General features: G+C 39.6%; 1 protein-coding gene across 15 annotated transcripts in view; it reads right to left on the bottom strand.

The window, feature by feature from the left end:
* ABLIM2 (actin binding LIM protein family member 2) overlaps positions 1-19622 on the bottom strand; it is a 142343-nt gene that overhangs the window by 94042 nt on the left and 28679 nt on the right. For 13 of the 15 annotated variants that reach the window (XM_027686346.1, XM_027686351.1, XM_027686348.1 and 10 more), the window contains exon 2: positions 9056-9199. In XM_027686346.1, coding sequence (XP_027542147.1) covers positions 9056-9199 — 144 coding nt within the window. Of the gene's footprint in view, positions 1-9055; positions 9200-17365; positions 17397-19622 lie in introns of those variants that run through there. The other 2 variants (XM_027686347.1, XM_027686350.1) reach the window with 1 other exon arrangement.

Here is a 19622-nt window from a genome sequence, read left to right as displayed (position 1 = left end):
AGTTACAAGCTTTAGGAGTAGTTTTTAAGTAGGGAATAAATAAGTGTTTGTCTCTTCTTATGGTATTTAGCATCAAGACAATACCTGGATGTGCTATGGGACTTGAGGTGGACGATATCCACAGCATTTCTGAGGAGGCAATCTGAGCATGACTTCCCTGACAACCAGATAATTCCACTCTTCAAGATGGTTTGCAGTTACCTGATACCAAAATACTTCATATATAGATCTGAGGTGTTCCTCTACTGGTTTAGAAACAGACTGCTTTTATCCCCAGCACAGGGATAGACATGTTACAGACATGTTACTGTCTGAAACAGCACCTGAAGCATCGTCATTTATGCAGTGTGATTTCACAGTCAATCTAACTCCATAATTCTAAGTCCATTACTGGTAGATGAAAAGTTGGACATGAACCAGTAATGTGCATTTGCAGCCCAGAAAGCCAACTGTATCATGGGTTGTGTCAAAAGCAGCGTGGCCAGCAGGTGAAGGGAGATGACTCTGCCCCTCTACTCCGCTCTTGTGAGCCCCCACCTGCAGTGCTGTGTCCAGGTCTGGGGCCCCCAAATATGAAGGACACAGATTTGTTGGAGCAGGTCTAGAGGAGGATCACAAGGATGCTCAGAGGGCTGGAGCACCTTTCCTATTAAAACAGGCTGAGTTGGGGTTGTTTAGCCTGGAGAAGGGGGTCTCTGGGGAGACCCTGCAGCAGTCTTTCAGTGCACAAAAGGGGGCCTACAAGAAAGACAGGGACAAAATATTTTTAGAAGGGCCTGTTAAAATAGGACAAGGGGTAATGGTTTTAAACTAAAAGAGGTGCAATTTAGACAGGATATATGGAAAAAAATTTTTACAACAAGGGTGGTGAAACATTGGAAGAGGTTGTCCAGACAGGAGGTAGCTGCCCATCTGTGGAAACATTAATAGTCGAGTTTGACAGATCCCCAAGCAACCTCATCTAGTTGAAGATGTTTCTGCTTATTGCAGGGAGGTTGGACTAGATGACCTTTAAATGTTTCTTCAAACCTAAACTATTCTATGATTCTGTGAAAATAAATAGCAGCAAATCAATTAATCAATGCATTTTAGGCATATTGCTATTCCACTACTGTCTGCCATCAGTAGCAGCATGTACTGTACAAACTGCACTGTACAAATATAAAATGCATCTATGAGCTAGCAAATAAGCCCGCTGAAAGCACATTAATCTTTTGGCTGTGTGCTGGGCCTAAAAATCAGCTGTGTCCTGAGATGCTCAGAGGATGCAATGCTCACTGTGCTGCTGTACACTACAACAGGCTGTAGCAGCAGTGTGCACTGGTGGTCTTGTCATCCAAACAGTGCTGTTCTGCCTTCAGCCTTCCAGACAATCAAGCAAGTTGCTTATTTGCATCTGCATGTATGGAGCCTATACTTTTCCCTCCCATATGCTGCCTGATGTAAGCAACCAGGTGTGAATCAAACCAACAGAGGAAAGAGAGGCAAAGACCCTAAAAATAAAAAAAAGGGAACAAAGACCCATTCATAACATTGTTAAAAAGAAAACAAGAAAACGACCTCTAGTTGCTCAGAGCTAAATAAAAGTTTTCTTCATCAGAACTGTGGCTTTATGTCCATTTCTGTTATTTTCCTCCTTCCATGAGATGAGTGCCAGTGGCTGACTAAGATCCCAAGAATGACACATAGTACGCTGCTGATATTGTTCTCTTTTGGCAGCTAAATTTTATATTTTCATATACCTTCGATGAAGTTTGGGAGCCCATTCTCCAAAAGCCCATGATTATATGTGGTACATTCCTCCTGGCCACTACGCTTGTCAGAAGAAATAGCAATCACCTGGCAAACTTCCACTGCTACAGCCTTGACTTAAGTTTAAACTGACCTGCAATTAATCTGAAGCAGTCCAAGCTTGTTTCCAGAAGATGACTGTGACTGTGATATTCCTGTTGCCTGGTGTGGTAAGTTCAGATAAGCTTTTCACAAAGCTTTTGGGGAAGTCTTTCCCAGCTCGAGTTTGCTGGCCATGCAAAATCTGCATGGGAATATAATCCCAATCACCCTCTGAGTCAATTCACACCTTCTGCCTACAGGTGAGACAGAAATAAGATGGAAGGAACCTTGCAATGGTATATAAACCATATAATCCAATCACTTTTCCTACACAGGAGTGACTGAATCTAAAGTCTTTCCAAGCAGATGTCTGTGAAGTCAAGAATACTCAAACCTGTCAGTCACTGGCAGTGTATTAGCAATAATATCTGAAATACCAGCTATAATCTCAAGGACTTGAATGCCACCTCATTTTGTAACTATCCAGGGCAAACAAAAGCATCAAGCAGCCCCACAAAAGTCTTGGACAGACCTGCTGGGAAATGCAGGAAGGCAGACAGTTCTGACTGAGGAGAACGAGCAACCTTCTGGAGCAGGAAAGATACAGAGAACTGTGGGGATATATTATATCTATCCTGCAACACTTCACCACAAATATGTAGCACTGATAAAGCTATAAAGGATGCAGTGCACAGTGTATCTACACAAGCTCCCAGGCTACAATGGCCATGATGCCCATAAATTAATTTGAAGAGTACACACTTCCGTGCAGGAAAATCCTTAGAGATTCAGAATGCTCTTATGAGATTGACAAAACATTAGAGACTCAGGTGTACTAATTAAAACGAAGGAGAGTTTGGGGAGTTTCCTGTGCACTATGTAACTTTACTCCTATAATAAGTGGGAAATACAAGTTGATAAATTTTTGCATTAGAAAGTGTATTTCCATTTTCCTTCTGGAAAGCAGAGTTTCCCAATAGCTTAAAGAGAGTGTTACTGAGCGAGATCGTCACAGCATTATGTATGTGGCTGTTTAAAGCTGTGAAAATAATCCTCAGGAAAACTGGAAAAATTGTCTCTTTAATACTGATTTCTTGTTTTAAGGACTCAATCTGGTTATTTAAAATTTATAAGCATGTTAAATAGATTTAAGAAACAGAGTAATGTGCTTTTATCCATTTTCAACCTAATAGTGCCTTAAGTGTTTATGATAAAATACTGCTGTCACTTGCCAGACTAATTAAAACAAGGGTTTTTTAAAATAAAAAAAATCCCAACAACAACAAAACCCACAAAAAATCCCAAACAAAATCAAAGCAAAAAAAAAAAAAAACAACAAAAAATCCACAGCAAAAAAAATCACAACCAAAGAGCCTCAACATGTAAAGCAACAACACTAAATATTTTCTGATTTTTTTTAACAGTTCTTTGGGCGCCAGTTACAGGTTTGCAAATTAAGTGCCTGCTCTGACTATGCACAGATATGGCAGATGGTCTTGTGTTAATGAGTTGCAGAAAGTGGGAGGTGGAATAACACCACTGTGGTAGTGATGAATTTTATCCAGTAACTCTCTCTGGGTCTCCACACAGGCATCGCATCACCTTAGTGCACTGAAACGCCCAGTAGCTGCTCCAGTGTGGTGGCTGTATCTCTGCTGTGTCCTCATGTGAAAAAGCATGACCTAGACAGGGAGTCCCCCTGCATAAAGGCATCCTTGCACTGACATTTTTTGTGGAGGAGAAAAGTTTTACTCCAAGAAGAGAACTTGAGTAATTAAAGAAAAATTACAAGTTTTTCTAATGATAATAATAATAATTCTGTGACATTACCTAATGTGGGCTGAAATTACATATGTTCAAAACTTCTTTATATGAATAGTGTCTTTACCGCCTGCAAAGCTTATGTCACCATCCAAAACTCTAAGTCAGGCCTAATTTTTAAATGTATTCAGTTTTGTCCTGGTTCTACTTTGATTTCAATCAGGATGAGTTTTACTACTCTCCATTTATTTGGTGCTCTCGTTTAAATCTACCTCAGCATTCCCAGCACAGTTAAGCACCTCTCCCAGGTACCTCTCTCTTCCCAGTAATGAACCAGCCCCCTGCAATGCAACACCTTCTGCACATGGCTGTTTGTGCAGTTTGAATCGTCCCTCAGAAATTTCAGCAATTCCTTCTTTGAAAATCCTATTCGTGTTTTTATTGAGCACTTAGATTTCTAGTACAACTTCTCAATCTATGGACTAGAAGGATGCAAATAAGGAGAAAGTCAAGGCAATGAAGAGACTAATGAAGAATACAAATAGTAAGAAAATAAAGCAGGGGTATTATGTAACATCCTGAGTATAAAGACAAGAGTAAACACATATAGGTTACATCTAAACCCCAAAAACTTGGTGTATTTAAATGAAATAAGTTGGAAAACAAAAATAATGGAAGTTTCGCTTCCCGGGATGGATAGCTAGACATCCTTTATTGAAATTTTATTAAGATATTCCTTTACCAATAATCATAACTGTGATTCCTCCTCTGTCCTTTTCACTATGCTTTACTAATATAATATATTCCTTAAATTCATGAAAGATACTCTTAAAAAAAGATTCATCAGAATCTGGATGAAATATATGCCATGAAATAAAGCTTTTTGTAAAGTGCTGATGTGATTAGTATATGGTCAGGACATGAAGGACTGCAGAATATTCTTAAAGAATGCAAAGAAAGGTTGCAATAAGAACATGATTACAACAAAAAAAAAATTAACCATTACTTTGTTATTGTGAGAGTTTACTAACTGACCAAAAATTTGTCATGCTTTAATTACTGAGTTGCTTTTAGACAGTTAGTGATTAATTATTTTTAAAGTTCAGGTTTTAAAATCTCAAAACTACAACACTGAACCATTTGTTGCCACAATGAATTACTTTTTCACCGGCAAAAGTGACCATTATTATCATCATCAACATCATCATAATTGCAGTGAAATAAAAATAATAAGCTAATGTGACTGGTAAAACCTACCACACTCTCCAAACTTGACTTGGGGAACATTGCATCAGGAGCACTGTTTTTCCCATTATACTGAGTTAATGTGATCTGGGATTGCAAACTCCTGAATGACCCGGGAATCGCTGGACACGTTGCTGAGAGTGCCTGATGAATAAGAGCCACTGCACTAATCCCCGGTGCCCAAGATACCAGAAATGCCATTAACTGCTACCTCCTGGACAAAATCTGGGACTCGGAAATCTTACTAGTGAGCTTCCCGCAAATGACCCCGTTCTGAAATGTGAAACCCCGTAGCTATGTTCAGATGTGAGTCCCTCAGATTACTTAGTGTAGCTTTGAACATATTTATATCCTAGCAGATGCATCTGATCTAACAAGTCAAACGCTCCTATTACCAAGTTACTTGATGTTCTTAATATTTTCACCAAATATTCTGTCTTAGCCCTTCCCTTTAATATGGTTGCCTATGTGAAATGCATTCCTGACCTGACAGACACCCTCAGAATGAACTAGACAACACAATTTTTTAATTTGATAGTATGAGTCATCAATATTTTATCACCTTTAGTAATTTTCCTTGATGCCTTCATTACAGCGGTAACAAATAACAAAAGAATTAACAAACATGGGAACAAAAGCCCTTGAAGTCTAATTGATCTTTGTCTTATTATATCAAAGGCATCTGCTTCTATTATAAGTCTTTTTATAAAACCTGATTAAAATGGGAGATATTTTAAAGTAAAGATTAAGTAAAAATTTTAAGTGAGACTAAATGGCACATTCCCAATAGCCTTTTATTAGCAGATTAGATGTGCACCTAAACAAGAAATAATATATACAAATAGATATCGGTATAAACCTTACTTATAATGCCTATTTACCTCCCTAAGCCCTCTTAAACTTTGATACTGAGCAAAACTAGCATATCCTCCCAATACTGCTATTCAATTTTTTAATCTGGATGTGTCTCTTAATCTTGAATGATAAGAAAAAGAGTTCTTCACCTCTTTTTGGTGAAAAGTTTTTAAAACTTTTCTTAGAATTGTTTAGAATCATTATCATCTGGGGAATGTAAGAAGAACTGGATGGGAATGAAAGAAGAATCAAATGGGAATTAGTGACTTTATACTAACCTTCTTTGGTTATATAATTAAATTTCAATACAATTTCAATCTATGTACTTGCTGTTAGCATTCTGAAATTCACCCCAGAGAAGCTGTGGATGCCTCATCCCTGTCAGTGTTCAAGACCAGGCAGGAAGGGGCTTGGTCTAGTGGAAGGTGTCCCAGCCCACGGCAGGGGATTGGAACTAGGTGATCTTTAAGGTCCTTTCCAACCAAAATCATCCTATGATTCTATGAATAATCAGACAGCAGTATGGTAATATTCAAAACTATTTTTCTACTCCCCCAAAAATGAAACAATTAAATGTAAATGACCCCCTGAAATCTAATAAGTTATCCAACACTATCACAGAAACAGTTTCACATTTCACACATATTCAAAAAGCTGACTTCTTCCAGTGTAGTATCATCTGTACAGATGAGGTCACTCAAACAGACCTTACCTACCTCTAGACACCTCTCAAGACATGGTCATTTGTCATTTTTATTCATGGGCTCTTTGTCAGTTTGTATTCTCCATCATTGTACAGCTGTAAATTCTTTGACAGGGAACATAATTTTCTGCAGTTTTACAAATATCTAATGTTTTCTGATGCAGGCTATGAGATGATTTAATACAGAGGCAGTCAACCAAGCAGGCAGGCAGTTTAGCAGGGCAATGCAGCAGGCCACACATGGGATTATCTGTCCTGGGGCTGTCCTGCAGCTGCACTGGATGCTGGGCACGCAGCCTCTTTCCAGATGGACGAGGTGAGACAGGGCAGGTTGCATTGCTGAGGAGCATCAGAATAAAGGCACTGCAGGGAGGAGTCAACTGTAAGATAAACATATTCCCAGAATCATCACCCTGCCCATGCACAGCAGGGGTCATGGCACAAACCTCTCCTCCAAGGCTAAAAGCATGTAAGCGGTTAACTTATCAGAACTGAATACCATTTTGTTGCTAAATCCTAAGACATGAACTATAGTTTTTCATCATGAAAAACCCAAATCACATTTGCCTAACCTGATTTTTTTCCTTTTATGTTAGCTAGTGAAATGTATGTTCAGCGCTCTGTTCTATTCCTAAGCTCTTCTCGTGCAACAACACGGTAAACCCACACTAGAAAGTAACCCATGCTTTTTAAGTAGCAAAAAACCCCCAGAAACAAAACAAAAACGGATACCAGAAGAATGCCAGAAAATTGATGGAAACCCTTGAAAAGTGATAAAAGATGGTATTTAAATAATGAGGGAAAAACCCAAAACAAACGTTGTGTGGAAACTTAACACTTAGCAAAATGATTAGTAAGGAGGAGTCTAAGTACTCCAAGAGTCCTGACACCAAGAAGCAGTTTAACCACACATCTCTGACACTATCTCCTGTGCCAGGTGGGAGACTGATGGGTGGCTGACAGATGCTACCCTGCTTCTTCCTGGTTAACATAGTGATTTTTTTTCTCATTTTATCCAAGATCTGCCCGAAGCAAACAAACTCCTCCTTATCTCTTACTGACAGGTAGGGCAGTGCAGCTTCTACAGTGCATTCATCATCTTCTTCTGCATGGGGGTGGGGGAAAAAAACCCTCTGCACCACCTAAATTTGGGATCAGTGAATAGTTTCAGAATTTGCATGCTGCATTTGCTGGTGACCGGGCATCATCTAAATGGAGATGGCCTATGAAATGAAAAATTGGATGTATAATTCTGTCTTGTTCCTTCCGTAGGACTCATTTTTGCTCATAGCAGATCTGTATAAAAAGGGAGGCTTGCATTTCATCAAGATAATAATATTGAGCACATGCCAGCATTTTACTGAGACTTCATGCAGGAGACAAGACTTCCGAATAACAAATTAGCTGCTCTTTTCCTGAGCGAGGTCTGAAAAACTAATTTGATAATAAAATTTGCCATAAGAACAAGTGGCTTTAAAACAGCTTAAAAGATGTATGTATAGGCTGTGTTCTGATTCAAATACCATCATCATCATCATCATGGCTAGGCTTCGCAAACGAAGATTTGGGAAGGGCTCTACCCACGTTTGTTGCAAGCGCGTTGGTGGCTAAAAAGGCCGATACGAGATAGGCATGTTACGAGATAGGCATGTCCGGTTGCAGGTTCAAATACCAATCTGGTTCTGAATAGGTGACCAAAATATTTTTGTTGTTTAGGACAGTGCCCTATGCTTATTTTGCTCACTGTGCAATTTTGCAAAGAACACAATTATTGAGCTGTCTATCTAACTTATTAAAAATTGACTCAGGCATTGAACACAATATACTTAATCCCATAGGATTTTTAACAATATCAGTGTAGCTGACAGATAAAGACAGTTTTCTTTCTGATAGTTTCCTCTAAATAGGAATGGAAATAGTCACAGTGACACAGCTGAAACCAGAGCCACGCTCATGTTTCTAGGCTGAGCTACAAGGATTAGTAACTGTCATTTGAAGTAGTGCTTAATAATGGAGTAAGCAGGTTGTTCAGTAAACATCAGTCAGCATTTAGTGATTTGTACATTCAAAACAAATTAGATCTTTGCAGCTTCCAGATAATCTTTCAAACAATCAAGTATCTACAGAAGGGGTGTTGTATCGGTTAATTCCCTCTTCCCATGACCATCCTTCTCTCATTCACAATGGGACAATATTAGATCACCAGGCACCAACCATGTAGTTCCCCCACATAAATGGGGAAAGCACAGAGGGTCACACTGGGAATCAACCATCACAGTCAAACACAAGAGTCTGAACAGACATGGCCACGGCCCATTACATGGCATGCCTTAGAGAGCTGGGAAAGGGATGACCTCAGGGTTTCTTTGTAAATGTTCTTTCCTAACCCTGCACCATTTTTCACTACCAGTTCTCCTAACCTTTTCTTCTTCTTCAGGTGCAAGTCCATAGTAAACTCCATGGATTTATATAAATTTAAAACATACTCCCATTTTAGGATTTAGGATGTTTATAATCTTACAGTAAGCAGAGAGTTTACAGTAAATCCTTTCAGACATGGACTGGGTTGTCAAGTATGTTTGTGAAGTTTCCAGGATCATTGAGTCACACACCATCGCTAATGCCCTACTCACAGACGCAGCAGTCACAAACACCTACCTTTGCAAACAAAGCACTTAATATGGAAATATTTGTTCTGAACTCTCAAAACTTCTCCTTTGCATGGGTTTCCACAGGTATTGCAGAGAATTGCAGTACTTGATGGCTTCTCCAGTTGGCTATGTACAGCCTGTGGTTGTGAAACTGCAAGAGAAAACAAAAGGTAGAGCATTGTAAGGGCTATCAGGTGCATCTTCTGTAAGATCTACAAATAATGACAATTAACACCTGGGACAAAACAGATCAAGCAAATAAAACAATTTCAACTTCTGGGGTTGGCCAGCACAAGAGTAAAGATCTGCTAAAGGAGCTAAGCCAAGCATCACATTACATAATTTTCAAAGGTTCTCCTTGCAAACATTTAAATCATAAATCAGAATTGCTGACAGAGGAAAGAATTCACCTGATCAAGTCTTGGGAGCCTCCACCTGAATTTCAGAAAAAATTGCTTTGTCATATTTTCTCTTCATGAAGTCAAAGACTATAGATAAAAGCTATTGTTTTTATCCAAAATATCATTAATGAGGCTTAGGAACTCTTACACTGTGAGCTACTGATCTTTAAAGTTCAAGGTAACTGCCTTCTTAACTGACTTATGGACAGAAATATACTTCTGTTGATATTTTGAGTTCCTACTCCTGAAACACTGACATCTCTGCAAATATCACATATCAATAAAGGAAGGTTGCTCTCATTTTGTAAGAAATCCATGATTTCAAGAGATTAGGTTTATCTAGGTTAGCAAAATATTAAGTTAATTAAAAATTTGCTGCCATCTTGTGATGCACATTAGATATTGCATTTATTTGGCTGTTGATAACACAACATAAGTTGGCATCCCAACATATTATGTGGAAAAGGTGAGATATGACCTTATTCTTGCAATTCTGCTGCAGCACTTGCATTAATTTTTTATCACAGTGTACTTAGGAGTTAAGATGGAAAACATCAAGGCAGTTAACTATAGAGGGGCTGTAACTCAACAGACTTGGCTTTTTCCCTGTGTGAAGAACTAATAACAGGAAAATAGATAAAGCAAATGACATCTTATAAAGCAAATTACATATTTAATGACACTTTTCTTCTGTAATGTGGCATGCTTATTCCAAGGTTAGATTGCTTATTTCAAAGTGATTGAATTTGTTTAAATTTTAGCTTCAAAATAAACTTATCAACCAACTAGTCAAGATGGAGCAATCAGTCATAGGCCAATACACTAAGTATGACCAGGAACCAGAGAAGTTTCCCTTCAGGGTTTAGTCAAGGGATAATGCCATTGCTGTGCTACTCTTTTACCAACATCCAAAAAAAAAAACATTGGGAAGTAACTTTTTTGTATGAGACTGCTGCAAAACAACTAATAAATTTACAAGAGGATGGATTAAACTCAGACTGGCCAAGATCTTTAGTTTCTATTCTTATTGTAATATTAGAGTTGCTATTTCAAAAAAAAAAAAGAGGGAGGGAAAAAAACCAAAATTGATTTTAATTAAAAATCTACTACCAACAAAGCATAATGTCTGTAACATCAGCATATATATGGGTGATATAGAGAAGCAGTGATGGTACTGTCACTTAGAACACATACAATAACAGACAATACTACAACGAGTAAGTGAGCTCTTGCTCTTTAATAATCTGACCTTGTTGCTCTTCCTTCTCTACTCTCACCTCATCCCCACTGCCATTACGTTTTGCAATTCCTAAAAGGTCTTTCCACCTCCACTGAGTTTAAGGAGTCAGTATTTCAGTGAGATGCTGAGCCTCCCCTTCCACCCAGTCTTCCAGGGGAGTTGCTGCAAGTTTTGCCCAAACTGGCAATTTCTACTCTCGTATGTAAAGTGTCTTTTCTCAAGAAGATATATGGGCTGAGCTGCTTATAGCATTATTCACCACCCATTAAGATGCTGCCTTGTCTGCTGAAATTACATGTTCTGGGATTGTCAAAAAAGTCCTGCTCAAGGCAGTGTGAACTTTGGAGCAGTTATTGAAGTCCTGGTTATAATTAAGGACATGTCCAACAAAAACAGCACAGCATGACAGGCAACTGGAAGTTTATAGAAAGGAACATGCCCAAATTTGCACAGAACAAACAGTGCACACGGTTCGAGCTACTATGAGGGTATGACTTATTCCTCAAAAGAAAACAGAGGAAACTGCAAACTTTGTAATACTTAACTTTTGACATGAGAATTTCTCTTTACTGTAATCTGCCCAAAACAAACTACCCACCCTGAAAAAGAATCAACCCTGTAAGAAATCAAAACAAGGTATTTTCCCAAGTTAGTTAACAGAGCTCAAAGTTTGCAACTATAAATAAAGAAGGTTTACTCCCTCCAGAATTATTAACAAGCATCAAATTTGTAGCATATAATTCATGAAAGACTTAAGAAGAGCTGACCATACCCAGACCATTTTGGCCTATACAGTTGCATAGGCAAATGTAAAATTCTGATTGGAACAATTAAATATTGACTTTTCTTCACACCCAACTCTTCCTATGTCTCAGCCTTTCAGAACAGCATCTCTCCAGAGGCATCCACGCCTAGCCTGTTTAGACAGCCACCAGTTCCTGCTGTGGTGTTTCCCACAGGCTGGAGTAACCTGGCCCAGGAGTCCCAGCACTGCACAGAGCATGTGCTGAGAAACCCAGGGCTGGAGAGCCCCGAGGACAGCCCACCACAGCAAACATACCCCCCTTCCCCAAAGTGACAACAGCGTCACATTTCCAGAGAAAATGTCACTATTGCACCTGGGAGTTCAATGCTGCACTTGTTGCAAAACAGCAGAAAACTGAAAATTGTTGCAAAGTTGTTTGTTTCTTTTTGGTCCGTTTTGTTTTCTGAAAATTGTTGCAAACTGAAAATGTGGCAGAAAACAGAAAGTTTTGCTTTGCATGATGTGTTTGGTGCTCAGTGTCCAGAGCTACAGGGCAGGACAACTTCACACATTTCCTTCTCTTTGGGTCTCTGAATTGAGGCTTAGAATTCAAAAAAACCCAACAACTCAGCTATAAAATAAATTAAAAAGGAAAATACGTAGTATTGCTTTTGGCATTCTTCCATTAATCTTGAAGTAACATAAAGCATATTTAAAATATGCATGGGAGACAAAGGAAAATTATTTTGCTTTTCTCTCAGTTCAGAACTAAGCTATTCGATATTTCACACAAAAACCCAGTGGGAATACAGTGCCTTTGAGATCATTACAAAGTGGTCCTTCTGAAGACAGTTTAAAATATTTATTCTTTCATCTAGCACAACAAAATTATATAATTAATGACATGTTAGTTTATATTTTAAAATACTGAAACTTAATATGCTTCATGTTTAAATTGCAGCTGCTGACAATTTTGAGAAACTAACTCTACTAGTGAACTTCACATTTTAACTTATGTTTCAAATCATATTTAAGGAAACATGTTTACATGGCAATTTTCAGCATTCTACTTTTATGCCTTTATGTATCAAAATCAGTCTTTGAAGCAGCAGAACATACAATCAACATATTTAATGAGTGAAATAATGAATTTCTGGCAGAATGTAATTATATGAGCCTGGTCATCAGATCCTAACTAAAGAGTTCATTAAAAATTAAATGCTTACATTATATCCTAATTTGTAGAATTTAATGAAAGTAGAAATTTCCTTATTAACTTTAAATTACTTTTTCTAAACTGAAATACAACTGAATGCCTGATTCTCTAAATTTCCCTTTCGCCCATACCACATACGACATTCTGCTCTAGCAGACGTATCCTCACCGATTCACCAATCCTTAAATCCTAAAAAGATCTGACTGCACTCATTTTTTTGACAAGGACAAAAACTGGCAAGAAATGAAAGAGCAAACAGTTTCCACAGCACTTTTTTGTGCAAGACTTGTCTGCTGGGAACATCATTGCCAATAATCTTGCCAACTGTCCAGTGCTCACACATCTCTGATGTCAAGACTCAGCCTCTCTTCAACAGGCTACACAGTACATCATTCTGCAGTTCTGGACCAAGTAGGGCTCATTAACTAGCAATGGTTTGTTACAAATTTGTCAAACAAGATACATTCCTTAGACTTACTTCTATACTGCGTACTCAAGATGTGCACTTGCTGCAAGTATCACAGGGAAGGGAGGACAGTGATATCACTTGTTATTAAAGCTGCATTACACACCTTATGGCCACTGTCAAGTGAAGTTTTCAGTCTGATTATAACTTTCACAGATTCACAGAATCTTCTGAGTTGGAAGGGACCTGCAAGGATCATCGAGTCCAATTCCTGGCCCTTCACAGGACATCCCCATGAATCACACCACGTGCCTGAGAGCTTTGCCAAACTTTAACCATCTACTTAGACATTGCCCACATTTCGTGTTTTCCAACTCATTTCTTCAGGGAAAATTTCAAACAAGCTGTTTAAGCTTTTTGTAAAGATGAAAAAAAATAGTATACAGTATATTGGTTTTCAAGGTTAAAAAGAAAGCACACCACACTGTTTTTGAAAGTACTTGGAGTAAAGGTTGTAGTCTGACATTGGTGAACATTGTGACAGGTACACTGGATCCATGAAAAACCACAGTATGTGGTAAAAAACCCAACTCTTTGAATAAGCCCCTCTGGCATTGCTAGACTAAGTAGGATTTAAAAGCAGGGGGGTCAGGATAAGGTGCCAGGGACGAGGACAAGATTTGGCTGAGACAGGAATGTTTTGGAAGCAGTACAAGACAAGCTGACGGCAGTGACAGAAGGGAGAAGATTCGGGAGTCCCTGGTCATGCTCTGCTTGGGAGCCTGGGATAGAAAATGTCATCCTCTGCTGTGAGCAAACTGCTGAGGGAAATCAAACCCTTGGAAAAAGATCCCATCTAGGATCGGTCTATGCAGAGGATGACATACCCCTCTGCTATCAGGCTGTCCAACAGCCAAATGAAAGAAATCTTCATGGGAGATTACAGACTGGATGAAGAAACATGGTCAGAATTCAACTGCAGAATTCAACATGGCTTTTTCCAGTTTGGTGTTTTTTGTTTTAACTGCCTAAGAACCTACAGAAGCCATTACTGAGCTTGGAAATTAAGTACTGAAAATTAAGAAGTATCATGCTATCATTCAACCTGAGATCAAATCTCAAATATAAAGTTTCATAATAAAGACTTCCTCCTTCTTTGTTCACTATATGGACACTACTATGGCCACATATCCCATTTACTCCACATTATTTAACCCTGTTTTGAAAACCCAGTTTATTAGATTTACTGCTCTTAGTGACTACAGAAGCCTGAAATGACAGAGGGCCAAATGACACAATTTAATATTAGAATCTCAGAATCCTCAAATGGGCTGGGTTCAAAGAGACTTTAAAGATCATCTAGTTCCAACCCTCCTGCCATTGGCAGGGACACATTCCACTAGACTATGTTACTCAAACCCCCATCCAACCTGTCCTTCTGTGATATGCTCATTTTAGAGTACTGTGATATAAACTAAGGAGTAATTTAAATGGAGATACAACATTTGTGTGAATAAATATTTTCTTCCTAATATTTGCAATCTCAAAAATTACCAGTCAATGCAGGGAAAGCCATAATTCCTCACCACAGTTCCTGGAAGGATAGTGCAGAACCAGAGCCTAAAGGCAACAATAAAAGGAAAACCAAAGGGCTTGGCGGGAGTTACCTCCCCTGCTCTTTTTGTGGGTTGTTCTGGGGGTTTTTTATTGTGTTCTGGAGGTCAGGTTAAAAGAGTGCAAGCCTTTCATTTCAGGTTCATACAAATACAGTATCATTTGCCTTTAACAGCAACTCTCCATTAGCAGAAAAGCTACATTGATTTTCTTTAGCAACTACCAGCACTACAGGCTCCTCTATAAATTCACAATCTATTACATTTGCTTCATGTGATGAAAACATTTTTTGAGGGGAAAAATACTAGAAAGACATTAATATTTAAAATTATCATTATCAGCTGTTTAGTTCATAATAATGTTCAGCTTTTTCAACAAAGGCAAAGGCCACATTCCAACTCTGAACCAAAAATGCACAGCACTGACAAGGGATATTATTCTGCACAAAAGAATTATCAGCAAATTACCTCTGTGCTGACACTGAAACCTTTCATCTCTATAGCTAGAGGTGGTTACTAAAAATGAAAACAAACAAATATGAGACCCAAATGCCATTTACTCATTAAGTATTCGAGAAACAGGACAGAAGTACTGACTGGGGACATGCTGTATCAAGTGATTTGGGGAGGGTGGGGTTCACAGCAGCCTGAAGGGGAATTAATTTTGCAATCTTCCCAGAGCAGGATTAAAGGAGAAGCAGACGAGTGGGGCAGCACCCTGCTGGAATTAGAGATTGGAGTTTAAGTTGTTGTTTTACCAAAACCTTTTTGTGTCAACTGAGTCAAAACACTCAGGGTTGAATTTAAAAACACACAGATGAAAGCAAAGGAAACAAGCATTTAAGTGCCTCTGAATATCCAAATGAAGCATTACTCCTGCTAGCCCTGCTCTCTCCCTGTCTTGTGTCTGTGTGTAAAATTCAGTGAGGAGGAGTTGTGATGGTGTGGGGCTAAGGATAACACAGAAGTACATAATACATAATACATGCAGTGTTCAGAAAATGACATGGGTGTAAGGGGATTGAGTTTTTTTTCCTGAAGAACTGGTGATTGATTATGGAGCCTTGTGGAGGGGCTGAGACCTCACTGGTCCTTTCCACAGAAAGGATGAAAAAAAGAGTAACTGTGTAATGGGAACTCCATAAGCTTTCCCCATCCATCCTTCCAACCGCACTTAGCAGCAGGGCAGAATGATTCCCTGACCCCAGCCCTTCCTGGTCATGCACCTGGGTAGTCAGGGGACTGTGGGAGGAGGGAGCACAGTGTGCCCAAATGGATGAGCACTGGCCTAAGGAGCAGACATGTTAGATGTTCTACAACAGCACATTTAATAACTAGTGGTAACCTGGTTTACCCTATTTCTCAATTAGCACCTTGTCTTCATTGCCTTTGCAAATGTGTTTCCCCACTTTAAGGTGCCTTTCCACTGTAACACAATGCTGTTTTTCCGAAAAACAAAGCAGAAGAACATGAGGATAGAGGAAAAGCTAAAGAAGTTTTGCCCTGAATTGTCCATATTACGTAGTCCCTCAAGCCCTCCAGCAGGACACACAGAGGGCTGAACTGTCCCCACACCAGCGAGTTCACTCACCTTCCCAAAAGTGTTTTTCTACACTGGGAGGGTCCTGACCCTCCACTAGAAGTACTCACTGCTCTTTCCAAAACCTCTGCTGTGGCTCCTACAGTAAAGCACTATTATTGCTTCTCTCTTTAGTTCTCATACTGTAAGACAAAATATTCACCAAATTCAATAAATCTCTATGTCAATAGGTCTCTATTTAATTGAATTCTTACACATTGTTCAAAATCACAGAATAGCATGGTTCAACAATCATGTTCTTTTATGAAATGTATACCTGCTTCTACCACCCATAAAAAGGCATGCCTTTCCAGTATGCCTTTTCTAAGGTATTGCCTTTTCCAGCACTTCTTATGCATTACCATCAGAACAGAAACCCATAGCTGACATAGGACAGCAGGCAGACAGTACAGCTGAGGCCATCTCTGCTTTTACTGCCAATTACAGAGTTTATGGGACCAGAGGCAAAGGAGAGGTATTATCCAGCAGAATGTGAACACAACTATGCACAAGAGATGCAACACAGCTGAAGTATTCAGCACACAAGAGCTTCAAATCTCACCATATGCTCAGTGCAAAACTCACATCACATAAACAAATCTAACACAAGCTAACCTCCTGCCCTCATTATTATAATAAAACACTTACTGAATCCAAACACGGTTAGTAAAAATTTCTGCTGAGTTTTAGTAGCTGCTACTGCAGCATTGTAAAGACTATTCTTGTATGGGTTTAGCTAGATTACAATGAGAAAGGGTATAGAAAAAGCACTCAAATATATCTGCATAAAGCAATAGGTGGGGTTTTTTCCCCATTATAATCTAATATAAACTCTAAAGTCAAATTAAATAAAATGAGGAAAGTTTTCAAATTGAGCTGTCTCTTAAGTGCCAGAATCATTATAATTTCCAAATCATCATTCATATAATTAAAAGAATACAAAGCATAATTTAAAACAAATGTTTAACCATCTTTCTCCATTCTGCTGTGTTTCCACATAAACACAGAATAATTATTCTCATGACAGTATCAGTGATTTAGTTACCGCAGCTCCAGATAAAAAAAACAAGTCATTTCAGGTCCAGGTTCTCCAAAATGTGGAGTCATCACACTGTACCTGTATCTTCCGGCATTCCCGCATTAATTCCCTTCCAGAGGGGAAATGCCACCAGGAGCACCGCTGCTGTGTGGCTGGTGGCAGGAGCTCAGCCGGCCGGTGGGGAGCGGGATCCGAAGTTGTGTGCCGTCACCGCTCCAACACCAACACACCCAGGGGTCAGATGACTCCTGCAACACCCACGCACTGCCAGGAGCCGAGCCAACACCTCACCGTCACCACCATGTAAAAATAGCATCCTACAGAAGCCTAAATATTGTCACGTCCATGGGGTATGCCACCACTGGCAGGGGCCCCGAGGGACCGGATGAGGGACGTGCCAGCAAGGGGTGTGTTTGCGTGAGGTGATGCCACCCCTTCCATAGCTGCTGCAGTGTGGTACTGGGCACCTGGGGAAAAAGGCTAAAAGATGGAAAATCTGCAAACTCCTTGCCATAAATTGAAAATATGGGCTGAGGTAGTGGGGAAACCCCTCTAACATCCCCCAAGCACAGAGGTCCCTTCCCCCTGGTGCAGGAGGCATGGCCCTGATGTAAGAAGGAGATGTAATTAGTGAGATGCTCTCACTGTGAGATACCTGGCAGCCAAAAATCTCTCCCCTGATTGGAGTTGGAAAGTGTATCACTGGAATAACAGTGATGTGCTGAGCTATTTAAATCACTACATGGGAACACAAGGAGCATTTCTATAAGGACTTTGACTTCAGAAATATATATGATGAGTACACTACTGCCCTGGGCCATGCCAGACATGGTCTGTAACTTTAAATAGCCCCCAGCTGACATGGCCTGAGACCCAGGGCACAGATCTGAAGATCCCAGGTTTGGCACAGTGAATCAGAACTATGAATTACTCCATTAAAAAAAAGTCTTTTATATGTTATCTTGCAGCAACTGACTTTTGGCAATATTTGATTTCGTTCAATACTGTTGTGCTGCCTGTGTGAAGCCAAATCCATCTCCACACTCTTTTGGATCACCATCAGCCACCCTGGCTGAGCTCTCCAGATACTGGCAGGATTTGGCCTACTTAGTTTTTCCCAGCGGCTACTTCAGCTTGGCAGAAACACAGGAGGCACTTTGCTAAATAGCAATGCTCTGAAGGCATGTAAATTAATAGGCAGGAAAAGTGAAAGGGCTTTCACTCTTACACAGCCCTTCCCTCTGCTCGCCAGGCTTCCAAGGCTAAAAGCTATGTAACTTGCATTTTGAGGTTGTACCATCGTAATGCAGTCACACAGTGCACTAATTTGTATTTACAGTTCTAGGTGTGATCCATGAGCCTCCCCTGAGGTCTCACTGCTCGGTTACAGCAAAGCAGAAATCACACTTGAGGAGCTGGAGGGTTTTGATGGTGCTTCTGTGAAACTCCAGCAAAACTCATGAGCGTCACAGGCACAAAGCACGAGGCCATTGCACTTCATTAGTGTGATGGGCTGACCTGAGGGAGCGTGACAAGAGACAGCAGTGACAGCAGCACATGTGAGAGCTCAGAGACCTCCTGCTGCAAATGATCCAGAAAGCAGTATAGCTTTAACCTGATTTCTCAAATCAGTAAAAGCCAAACCCCCCTGTTTTAACAGTAATAACAGCACATTGCCCTTGCTACAGAGAAGGTCAAGACACTTGGCTCCTCTTACAACCTCTAGTCCTGATAGCCACAGCACTGCTCTCATCCATCCTGTGTTTTAGGTTTCCTTTCACCAAGTTGACCCAGGTCAACTCCTTTACCAACGTCTTTGCAAACACCAATCAGACAGCTTAGTGATGAATTTAGGCCACTCTGAAATGGATTAGTTGGCTGCAACATCTTTAAGTCTATGGTACCATGGTTATAAATAGCATTTTAAAAAAGATTTCAGATCCTTTCCTAATTAACTCGTGTTTTTTTCCTGTATTCACTGCCCTCTTCCCAGTGAAAGCTAAAGTGAATGTCAATAGCAACTGGACTGGTCACATGGTTTAGTTTTAGGTAGTTCCTATGAGGAGCAGAAAGTTGGACTTGATGATTCTTGCAGGTACCTTCCAACTTGAGATATTCTAGGATTCTATGAGTCTTTGAAGGTGACAGTATATACTCTAACCATGTTCCTGTTCACACCACTTCGGTACACCTATTTTAAGCTTTTTCCATAGTCTATCTCTGAAAATATGTTTTGGAATGGAAAACAAAGTTTTGGAACGGAAAAAAATGCTTTGGAACAATGTTAGAGTTTTATCTTCACTATGGAACAATGTTAGAGTTTTATCTTCACTAT

The sequence above is a fragment of the Neopelma chrysocephalum genome, unplaced genomic scaffold, assembly GCF_003984885.1.
Source record: "Neopelma chrysocephalum unplaced genomic scaffold, ASM398488v2 Primary Assembly neopelma1_71, whole genome shotgun sequence".
Classification (NCBI taxonomy): Eukaryota; Metazoa; Chordata; class Aves; order Passeriformes; family Pipridae; genus Neopelma; species Neopelma chrysocephalum.
Note: the sequence above shows the minus strand (reverse complement) of the source record. Positions and strands in the feature narration are given on the sequence as shown.